The 12,339-nt window shown below is 34.5% G+C and overlaps 1 protein-coding gene across 1 annotated transcript in view; it reads left to right on the plus strand.

The window, feature by feature from the left end:
• The window catches only part of LOC145061246 (dammarenediol II synthase-like), a 32,773-nt gene extending 21,503 nt beyond the window's left edge, over positions 1–11,270 (plus strand). Inside the window, exons 4-14 of the mRNA XM_079008678.1 lie at positions 7,706–7,900; positions 8,159–8,243; positions 8,403–8,569; positions 8,658–8,846; positions 9,386–9,742; positions 9,827–9,985; positions 10,059–10,105; positions 10,184–10,327; positions 10,445–10,703; positions 10,778–10,861; positions 10,942–11,270. Coding sequence (XP_078864804.1) covers positions 7,706–7,900; positions 8,159–8,243; positions 8,403–8,569; positions 8,658–8,846; positions 9,386–9,742; positions 9,827–9,985; positions 10,059–10,105; positions 10,184–10,327; positions 10,445–10,703; positions 10,778–10,861; positions 10,942–11,052 — 1,797 coding nt within the window. The 3' untranslated portion in view covers positions 11,053–11,270. The remainder of the gene's footprint in view (positions 1–7,705; positions 7,901–8,158; positions 8,244–8,402; positions 8,570–8,657; positions 8,847–9,385; positions 9,743–9,826; positions 9,986–10,058; positions 10,106–10,183; positions 10,328–10,444; positions 10,704–10,777; positions 10,862–10,941) is intronic.
• The last annotated feature ends 1,069 nt before the right edge of the window (positions 11,271–12,339 follow it).

Consider the following 12,339-nt stretch of genomic DNA (forward strand, 5'->3'; position numbering starts at 1 on the left):
GTCGAACCTGGATTTCAACATATCCTTCGTGGATCTTATCATCTTGTCATCACTACCAATGATAAGCATATCATCAACATACAAACACAATATGACATATCCATGAGTGGTGTTTTTCACATAGATACACTTATCACACTCATTGATTCTAAAGCCACTTTCCATCATAACTTGATTAAAATTTTGATGTCATTGTTTAGGAGCTTGTTTTAATCCATATAGAGACTTAACAAGTTTACAAACCTTGTTCTCTTGTCCTGAGGCAATGAATCCTTCAGGTTGCTCCATATAAATTTCTTCTTCCAACTCCCCATTTAGGAAAGATGTTTTCACATCCATTTGATGAACTTGCAAGTTCCTGATAGCTGCAATGGCAAGAACTAATCTAATGGATGTTATCCGCGTTACTGGCGAATAGGTACCAAAGTAGTCTAGACCTTCCTTTTGTCTATAACCTTTGATTACTAGTCTCTCCTTGTATTTATCAATACTGCCATCAGGTTTCATCTTTCTCTTAAAGATCCAACGGTAACCTAGTGGCTTGCTACCTGGAGGTAGATCTACTAGTTCCCATGTATGATTTTGTAAGATAGATTCTACCTCATTTTTGATGGCTTCTTTCCATTGAGGTCCCTCAGAAGAAGTTACCGCCTCTTGGTAGGTTTTAGGTTCACTTTCCACCACATAGGTGAAAAAATCATCACCATATGATTTTTCAACTCTAGCCCTCTTACTTCTTCTGGGTTCTATCTCTTCCTCCTCAGATTGAGCTTGTTCTTCCTCTCGAACAGCTTCGTTATTTGGTAAAGCTGGGCTTTCAACTTCCTTGTTCAAACAAGGAAACACATCTTCAAAGAATGAAGCATTCCTTGATTCCATTATAGTATTCTTGTGTATTTCAGGATTCTTAGAATCATGCACAAGGAACCGATAAGCACTAGTACTTTGTACATACCCAATGAATATACAATCCACTGTTTTAGGCCCTAACTTTTGTACCTTAGGTGGTGGCACTACCACTTTAGCTAGGCACCCCCACACTCGTAAGTACTTATACGATGGCTTTCTACCCATCCAAAGTTCATACGGTGTTTCATTCTTTTCTTTGCGAGGTATCTTATTTAAAAGATAGTTAGCTGACAAAATAGCTTCCCCCCACATTGACTGGTTTACACCTGAACTAATTATCATGGCATTGACCATTTCTTTCAAGGTACAGTTCTTTCTTTCAGAAATTCCATTGGATTGAGGTGAATAGGGTGATGTGAATTCATGACGAATTCCATTTTTAGCACAAAAATCAGCATAGGGAGAAACATATTCCCCACCCCTATCACTTCTAACCACTTTAATTCTCTTGTTGAGTTGATTCTCAACTTCATTTTTGTACAAGACAAACTTGTCTATTGCTTCATCTTTACTCTTAAGTAAATATATGTAGCAATATTTCGTGCTATCATCGATGAATGTAATGAAGTATTTGTTCCCACCTTGAGTAGGAATTGACTTTAGATCACACACATCAGTGTGAATTAAATCAAGAGGTTCGGTGTTTCTTTTTATTGTTTGGAAAGACAATCTAGTTTGTTTAGCTTCAACACATGTGGGGCATTTGTGACTTGAGTCAATATTAAGTTTTGGTATGTATTCTAGTTTAATTAATCGCTTAATTGAGTTGTAATTTACATGTCCTAAGCGACCATGCCAAACATTTGAACACTCAAGCAAATAAGCAGAACTAGAACTTTCATTATTCATTTTGTTTGTCACCATTACATTCAATTTGAACATGCCATTCAAGGCATATCCTTTTCCCACAAACATACCATTTTTGGACAAAACAAACTTGTCCGACTCAAACACTAGCTTAAAACCAAATTGGTTAAACAAACCACCCGACACTAGATTCTTACGAAGTTCAGGAACATACAAGACATCCCTAAGCTTCACTTCTTTCCCCGGAGTCATTTTTAGAATGACATCACCAACACCTTTGATATCCGCGGTAGCAGCATTTCCCATGTAGAGCTTTTCACCATCTTCAACTTCTTTGTAAGTGTTGAAAACACTTTTGTCATGACACACATGACGAGTAGCTCCCGTGTCAATCCACCACTCCTTTGAATTTGTGTTCATAAGATTCACTTCAGAAACCATAGCCGTGAGATCAGTTATCATGGCCACCAACTCCATGTTATCATTCACCATGTTTGCTTGACGGTTTTCCCTCTTAGGTTGAGGGCACTCCGAAGCCTTGTGACCCGGTTGGCCACAATTGTAGCACTTGAACTTCTTCTTGAAAGTTCCTGCCTTTGGGCCTAGATTTTTGCCCTTTGCTTTCCCTTTGTGAGGTCCCTTGCCTTTTCTTTTGGAAGTTTGACCAGCTTCCACCATATGAACCTTAGAAGATTCAACTTCACTGCCTTTCTTCAAGGCCATTCTATTGTCTTCTTCAATGCGAAGACGCACCACCAGTTCATCCACAGACATCTCCTTTCGCTTATGCTTAAGGTAATTTTTGAAGTCTATCCAACCAGGAGGAAGATTTTCAACCATTGATACAACTTGGAATGATTCATTAAGATCCATCCCTTCTGCATTGTTATCATGTATGATGACCTGAAGGTCTTGGACTTGACTCATAACAGATTTCGAGTCAACCATTTTGTATTCCAAGAACTTAGCAACAACATGCTTCTTAGTTCCAGCATCTTCTGTCTTATACTTCCTTCCAACGACTCCCATAGTTCCTTAGCAGTTGCAACTTTACAATAAACATTGTAAAGTGCATCTGTTAGCCCATTCAACACATAGTTGCGGCACAAAAATTCTGAATGCTTCCATGCATCCACAGCAGTCACAGATTGAGCATCAGCCTGCCCCTCAGCAATTACAGGAGCAGTTTCTGTTAGGAACCGAGCCAGGTTCAAGGTGGTCAAGTAGAACAGCATCTTCTGTTGCCACCTCTTGAAGTTCAGACGAGAAAAATTTTCAGGTCTTTCAGCATGATTAGCCATGATGTTTGGAACCGGTGCATTTGGGTTCACAGCAGGGGTAGCACCAACAGCAGGAGTTCCAGTACCAACGGGAGTTGCAGACATACTAAAAGAATCGCAACGACAATCAAATATATTATTACAGGAAAAAAATTGATAGAAACTCGATTTTAGAATAAAAGAACAGAAAAACAAAATTTTTTAGAAGAAGGAATAAATCTGTTTAAGACTGTTAGTATAACGTCTTCGATTTTCATCCTTGAGAGGTTCCTGTAAAGAAAGATTAGATGCAAACGATGGGGCTGAGGCTCGAGTTGGAATCGATTCCCTTAAACAGATTCGCCGTCTGTTCCCAGGGTACAACAACCTAAACAGTATTGTGTACTTCCGGAGATAACCATTTGCCTGAAAGAATCGCCGGAAGCAGACATGCAGAGAAGGAAGAAGAAGAGTAGTAAATTCATTCGTGTGTCTGAATGAGAAGGCAATGGTCTTCTTTATAGTCGAATTGTGAAACGGAAACAGATCACTAATTGATTGAGCGTTTAATGGCAATTAATGTCATTAATTACGCAACTAATGCATCCGTTACAAAATTCAAAAATAGGGACCAAAGTCAAGTTTAGCAAAAACGAGGGTACAAAAATAGGGACCAAAACTGTCAAGTTTAGCAAAAACGAGGGTAGCATGCGCCTTTCGGAGCTGCATTCGTGTCCATGCACAAGTTCGGTGTTTTTGGTCTACGAAACCAAGATTTGCACACCCCCCCCCCCTACGCGCGGATAGGAATTGTAGCGTAACCATAGACACAAGCTTGTAAGCCTTCCATGCAATGAAGCTTATAAACCTTGTTGAGTTTTGTATCTCTACCAATGTGGGACTCATTCCCACATTCCTCTTTTTTTTTGCTAAACTTATTCTCAAATATCCATCTTTGAGTGTCGATATCTCATTCACTTATACTCTATTTTGGACATATAATACATCGTTTTGAAGCCCTCGTGGAGGAGAACACAAACCCACTTAGAGTTCGTTATATGTACAACATATGTATATATTTATATATGTCCAAAGTTAGTAAAAAATATAAATATTTTTACTAAATTTCCAACAGTTATATGTGTTTTTTCTATATATTACATCAATATATCTTACAATTATAAAACAAGTTCTCTTATACGAAAAAGAACAAGTTATAAAAAGAAAATGCCTTCAATTTCCTGCAATTTAAAAAATAATACTTTTTTTTGCAATATTTATAACAATTTACTGTAGGATATCTAGTGTAGATTTCAGTAACTACACCAAGGGTAATAAAGAAAGGGTTCAAGATTGTTGATTGTATTTTTATTTGAAATGTACCAAATGATAGTAGCTATCAATTTCTTATACACAAGTCTAAATTACTTGACGTTCACAACCACATGATAATGGATTATAGAAATGCATTGTTCTTTAAACATGTATTTCCCCTCTTAATAACGAAGATATAAGTATTCCAAAGGAGCTCAATACAAAAAAATAAATAAATAAATAAAGTGAATTAGATTGCATCTTGCAAAACCAAACAAGAGAGATAGTTGATCTACCTACATGAAACAAACCACTAGGATATAATTTTTTCAAGATAAAAATGAACGTAGATGGATCCACTGAAAGATATACTGTCATATTAGTAATCAAAGGATACAAATGGAAAGGTGGCATTGATTACATTGATATGACCTCTCATATAACACGTTTAACATGTGTTATATAGGTCTTGGTCATTGCATTAATTATAAATTTAGAAGTACATCAAATGGATGTTAAAACAAATTTTATAAATATATGTCTAGAAGAAGAAATCTATATGAAACAACCTCAAAGATATGTTTCCTAAGGTAAGAACCCAAAGGTTGAAAATTTATGAAGTCGTGCTATAGGTTGAAACAAGCCCTAAAGAAATGGTATGCATGTTTGACTACATGAAGTTGGAATGCGGATTTAAGGTTAAATAATATGACACATGTGTTTATTTAAATGCACAACTAAATATGTGTTATATCATGTCTTTAAATTGATTATACTATTATCATTGGTAGCAATAATAAAATTATAAAATCAACGAAGATCATAATGGAAATATTTCACATGAAAGATATAAGTTTGTATGTCAGTCTTGAAGCAAAAACAAAAAGAACATAAAATTGAGTTGTATTAAGTCATACCTATTATCTATACAAAATTTATGAGAAGTTTAATTCTAGAAATTTTGATATAGGTAGAATATTTAATGATGTGAGTCACCATCAGAGTAAGAACGTACGTGAAGGCATTGTATAAGTAGAACACTTGAGAATTATTGGTAGCTTGATGTATTTATGAGTTGATCCATACTTGACTTGGATTTTTCTGAAAGTATACTAAGTAAATATACAAGTAAACTATGTAGTGGACAGTGGATAAGTACTACTAGAGTGTTTTGTTATCTTAGGTATACTAAAACTTATATGTCACGTTATGAGCGAAACCTTTAGGTAATCAAAAGGTATAGTGATGCAAATGGATATCATGTATAAAAGATTCCAAGTCACTTTCTACCACACTACCTAGAAAACAAAATCAGCATTAATAATGCCCATTAATTGCAATTAACTTTTGAATAACATCTCAACATCCTGTTCAATTTAGAACTACCGACTGTTTGATTTTAATAAGAAACAAACTCAAAACATGGAAACTTAAACTTCAGATTTGGATTTAGTCAACGTAAACAAATCAAGAGAACATTTCATACATGCTTCAATAGTGGTGCTAGTTTTTTAGGTGTGTTTATGCCTATTATTTTGGGTGTTTATGTCACATGTTCCATTTAGCAGGTTATCTAGCGGTTTCCAGGTAACAAGAACCCTCTTATTGTTCATCATCTTAAACCTCCCACCATCATCGTCATTAAGATTCATCAGAAAAAAGAAAGGGAAGAAAAAGCTAAATTGAAAACCCTAAACCCATTCTATTGTTCATCATCTTCTCCAGCTTCTTGCTAATCGATTCATCACACAGACCTGAAATCATATTTTGTTTTGAAGAACCTACCTGAAATCGATTAAACAATAAGGGGCATTAACAAGGGGTGGGTCTTTGAATCTCAACCCATCAGTCAACAAGAAAAACACACACGCACACACTATGTGTTCATCTTAAAAAACCAAGATTTGTGTTTATCTTCAAAAACCCATCTTTTTAGAATCTAAATCTTCAAAGAACATTAGTGGTATAAGTTTATGTGGAGAAGACGAGAACAAACCCAGATCTACGATCTGGGTTCTGAAATGTTGTTTCCAAAAATCTTGTTTGAAATTTGAGTTCTTTGAATGTGTGTGTATGTGTTTTTCGAGAACAAGCCCAAAAAATCTAAGTTCTTCTTTGAATGTGTTTGTATGTTTTTTCAAAAACAAACCCAGAACTTCAATCTGAAATCGATGAACACCAGGTTCTGTAGTTTTGAATCTTAAATCCTTTCCTTGTTTGAGTTTGTTCTGAAATCTTGAGTTGTTCTAAAATCTTGTTTGAGTTCTGAAAAGTTGCAAAAATCTTATTTGAGTTCTGATTTTTTGCTTAAATGTGTGTATGTTTGTGTTTCGGTTATGAAACCATGCGTACTTGCATAAAGAATATGATGATAGTGTGATGAACAGTTGGGGTGACCGGCTAACAGGTGTGGGTGACCAGCTAACAACTGTGGGTGACCTACTAACATGTCTTTGACCGGCTAAATGGAAAATCTGAAGAAAAAAAAAGCTGCATAAACACAACTAAAATCGCTGGAAGGACAAAACCGCACAAAATTGAAAAAATTAAGGACTTTTATGTCAATAATCCTAGTTTTTTAGTTGATCTAAAAACTTTCTCTAAAATCTCATAAATAAACTAATGAATTCTATACGTAATTTGTATATCTGATTCGTGCATTTATGTGCATGAATATGTAACTGAATTTGAACAATTTACATGATTAGAAGAGTTTGAGTAGATCATGGATTCAACCCACAAGATATTCGTCATAGATTCAATAATGTTTATCTTCTTTGATATTATTCATCAATAATTTTAAATAACACATGTTGCACTTTTTAATTCCATGTGAATTTTTGAATTTGATGATAACATAATACATATACATTTATTAAGAGGTCCAAAAATGTCTAACAATCTCCCATCAAAGTAGGTATATCACACACACACACATACATATATATATATATATATATATATATATATATATATATATATATATATATATATATATATATATATTATCATAACATTGATACCTTAAACAATGTTGTATATTAGTCATAATAGTATAGGACCAAAGTAGTCTTCATTAATAACTATCATCATACCAATAATCATAACCCTTCATAACAATGATTAAAACTAACTACATAGTGATAACAACAACCATTGATACTACTCCCAAGAGCCTTTTCACTACACATGACAACATGATCCACCAAAATTAGTTTTCATAATTTCCTATACATAAACGACTATTCCTTGTGTAATTCTGCCAACACTTTACTTTCATTATATTATTATATTATGTTAAATGCCATGTAATAAAATTACCATGCATATTTGCAACTTTTAACTAAGCGTTGGCTTTATATTGTTAATTTTACTGGTTTAAGCAAATTAATTAGAGAATGTGTTAATGTTGTTAGAATGAAGATGGAGGATGGGGATTTCACATTGAAGGACATAGCACTATGTTTGTGTCCGTGTTAAGCTACATATCCCTACGACTTCTAGGGGAAGAAAAAGATGACAAAAATGTTGCACTTACTCGAGCAAGAAAATGGATACTTGACCATGGTGGTGCAACCTATGTACCATCTTGGGGAAAACTTTATCTTTCGGTAAACATTTTTGCATCACATTCATCTATACAAATTTTGTATTGTGTATATCGTGTTTTCCATATCTCATATTGTTCATTTGTATCGTATAAATAAAATATATTAAAGAAATTAATACTTATTTATTTCTTTCAAACTTTCATTTTTTTCCTTTAAAAATCAACTTTGTCAACTAACAATATTGAATATATTGAAATTTGTTGCATAATATTTGAAAAATAGTCATTTAAATGCTTAACACCTTTTAGTGTGTATTAGGTGCTTGGTGTATATGAATGGGAAGGATGCAACCCAATACCACCAGAATTTTGGATTTTCCCCGAGTTTCTACCCTTTCATCCAGGTACTTACATAGCAAGTCATCTCAAAGTAAGGCTTACAAAGTAAAACGAAAAATTGGAAAAGTCGAAAAGATTAGGATAAAAGCCAAGCAATAATGTTTTAATATTGAAACAAAAAATTTAGTTGATCAATCTCGCCATTTTTCTTGCCCATTGTGTAGGAAAAATGTGGTGTTATTGTCGAACGGCCTATATGCCCATGTCATACTTGTACGGAAGAAAATTCCATGGCCCAATCACTGATCTTGTTCTTCAACTGAGGCAAGAGATTTATCTTACCCCATACGATGAGATAAATTGGAATAAACAACGCCATAAATGTTGTAAGGTTGTCAACTCATCAACTTTTTAATCATGTATATCATGAAAAAAAGTTCTTCGACTAACTAGTATCATGTTATTTTCATGAAATACAGGAAGATCTCTATTACCCTCACACAATAGTCCAAGATTTGATATGGGATGGTCTTTATTACTTAAGTGAGCCACTCTTCAAGTACTGGCCTTTTACAAAACTAAGAGAAAAAGCTCTCAAAAGAACAATTGAGTTAACTCGTTATAACGCTGAAGAAAGCAGGTACATTACCATGGCAAGTATTGAAAAGGTAAAGGTACTCTCAAGTATTTTGAGTGATAACACATAAGGGGAGATGGATTCAAATTTCCCATCTCAAACCTACAAATGAGTAGCAAAATTTACAAAACAAAAATAACTTTATCTATACATGTAGGATTATACTTTCGACCACTTTATCTATACATATGACTTAGGTTGTGTTTGGCACGCCACAGCTAGCCGATAAGTTGGCTTATTTTTCAAGCTTTTTTATGTTGTCGTGTTTGATAAGCCAAAAAGTAGCTTATAAGACTAGCTTTTTATGAGTTTTTTTTTTAAATTTCTAAATACACCCCTTAATTATTTATAGAAACACATACTCTTACATGTCCTTTTATGTAATTTTATATATTTCAGCTAGTTTTATCAAATGTTATTTTTAATCAGCTAACTTTTCAGCTATCAATTACATTTTTATTTAACAGCTAGCTTTTCAGCTAACAGCTAGTTTTTCAGATAGTACACCAAACATAGCCTTAATGAGAAAAAAAACGTCCCCTAAATTTATAACTTTGGTTTTGGATGAAGGGTTTTCAAATGATGTGTTGGTGGGCGGAGAACCCAAACGGGAATGAATTCAAGCACCACCTTGCTAGATTACCGGATTACTTGTGGCTAGCAGAAGATGGAATGAAGTCGCAAACATTTGGTAGTCAATTATGGTGTAGTGCATTTGCAACTCAAGCAATAATCGCAAGTAATATGCCTGAAGAATATGGGGATTCTCTTAAAAAGGCCCATTTCTTTATCAAAGAATCTCAGGTTAAGCAAAACCCAAAAGGAGATTTCACTAAAATGTGTCGACAGTTTAGTAAAGGATCATGGACATTCACAGATCAAGATCATGGATGGCCTGTCTCGGATTGCACAGGAGAAGCATTGAAAGTGATATTGCAACCTATTTTATGTTCTTATTTTTTCACATGTTGGAGGAAATATTGTTTAACACTAAACAAATTAATGTTGCAGTGCCTACTTTTATTATCCCAAATGCCCGAAGAAATTTCTGGAGAAAATGTAGATAACCAGCGACTGTATGATGCTGTTAACTTCCTTCTTTATGTACAAAGCCCTACAACAGGAGGTTTTGCTGTTTGGGAAAAACCAATCCCACATCCATATTTACAGGTACAAATGTTATCAATAAATTCCTTTAGAGATAAATAAAATGCTAACACTTTTATGCCTTCTCTCTATGTAGACGTTGAATCCTTCAGAAATGTTCGCCGACATTGTTGTTGAAAGAGAGTAAAGTCTCTACCGAATCCTTCCATTTAGCAAAATTGTATAAACCCTTACGTTTCTATTTATTGGTGATCTAATTAGGCATGTTGAGTGCACAACTTCAGTGATGCAAGCTCTCATAGAGTTCAAACACTTCCACCCCGGGCATCGGGAAAAAGAAATAGAAAAGGCTGTGGCAAATGCAGTGCGTTATCTAGAGGATATACAATGGGAAGATGGTTCATGGTAAGCTTTACTTAAGCGTTGTTTGATAGTTGTTGATTGAGTCAGATATTATAATATCTGAACGAGTAAAGGTCTGATTGTGAACTTATTGATCTAAAAACTTTTGGATATATACAGGTATGGTTATTGGGGGATATGTTTCATATATGGCACATTCTTTTCGTTAGGAGGCTTAGAATCAGCTGGAAAAACATATAATGATTGTGAAGCAGTTCGCAAAGGAGCCAAGTTTTTACTTTCGATACAAAATGAAGAAGGTGGTTGGGGAGAAAGCTACAAATCTTGCCCTAGTGAAGTCTACACACCACTAGATGGAAATAGAACTAATATAGTTCAAACAGCATGGGCTATGCTAGGTCTCATGTCATCTGGACAGGTTAGCTTATACCAATCACTTTTTCTTTTGATTACTTGAAAGCAACTAACATTCATTTTTCGCCTAATCATCAGGCTGAAAGAGATCCAACACCATTACACAAAGCAGCAAAGATCTTGATCAATGCACAGATGGATGATGGAGATTTTCCACAACAGGTAAATTTGAATGTGAACTGAAAGTCTGAAACACATGGTTTATTGGTTTTAATTAATAATGTAATTAAATGATAATGTAGGAGATGACTGGAACTGCAATGAGGAACTGCATTCTACATTATCCGTTATATAGGAATATATTCCCGTTATTGGCACTTTCGAAATATCGCAATATATTTTGGGCTACATAAAGCTATAATAAATTGGAGCTCCTTATTCCAACAATAAGACTAGAAAATGCATATGCATATTACAAGCGGATTAGTGTCATCTAGCTTAAGTTGTGGGGTATTTTATATGCTATAAAAATAAGTTGTCCTATAGCCTGGGGTCTGATATATATGCTGTGAAAAATAAGTTGAACATGTACTCCAAAACTTTTGAAGTAATGGTTGCATCATTTTTCGTATTGTACTTTACTCAAATAAACTATATAAATATAAATAATTAATATGTTCGACAAAGAAGTTAACACAATTTTTGACGTAAAAGTAAAACTAATAGTTGCTCTTAATGGATCAAAGTTATGTACTTTGATTAAAATTAGACCTAGGGCTATAGGTGGGGCTATTTTGTCAATATTCAACTAATTTGGGACAAATTGCAACCACTATTCATCTCAAGTGTGTGATGAATTCTATTATCATTCCCAAGTTCCAAATGTTAGACGTATGCATCCAAATGCTAAAAAAACGTAGATGATAATTTCTTTTAAGAAATTGAATGGCGATGGGAAGGGGATAAAACCTACTGTAGCATGACGTAATCAAGGAGATCATCGGTGCAAAATCCTCCTATACTGAAGTCGATCAGTTCCCCACAGCTGAGATCGACTGCCTGCTTAGTCAGCATCTCGATCTCGAGTTTGTAATTCGTATCACTACCATCCCGCCATTTGTTGATATCGACGACCTTCCACATCGTCGGATCCTTGCAAATTCTTCGCCAAGTTTTGCATACTTTTCCAGCGCTCCTGATTTTTCCACGCTATTCAATCTTTGAAGTATATTTTCCATCAGTTCGTCAGGCATTAACAACCAATTTGGAGATTTCTTCGACATTTTATCTTAAGAAATATGAAGATAAAATACGAATTGTTTTTATCTTGCCAAGAATCCCCCTTTCAATCGGAGAAGGACCGAGTACAAAAAATTCCCCTGACTACAAATACGATCAACAATTTGCATAGTCAGTTTATCCCTGTTCATTTTAAGCGTGAAATACAGAACTGGTCCCTCTACTTAAGTCTACGGGACTTTTTTAGACAAATTTCATAAATGGTACTGTGGTTTCATAAAATCTGAAATTTTATCCCTAGTTTTAAAAAATCTCATGGATGGTCTCTGTGGTTTCAAAACTTTTAACAGATTATCCTTTTAGCTGATGCTATCATCGTTTGACCGTTAATAGCAGGGCAGTTTCGTCATTTCACAAAAAATGGACTATTTATGAAGTTGTTTGTTATTAAAAAAAAGATA

Source organism: Lactuca serriola, chromosome 7 (genome assembly GCF_051521515.1).
Source record: "Lactuca serriola cultivar US96UC23 chromosome 7, Lser_US96UC23_V15, whole genome shotgun sequence".
Classification (NCBI taxonomy): domain Eukaryota; kingdom Viridiplantae; phylum Streptophyta; class Magnoliopsida; order Asterales; family Asteraceae; genus Lactuca; species Lactuca serriola.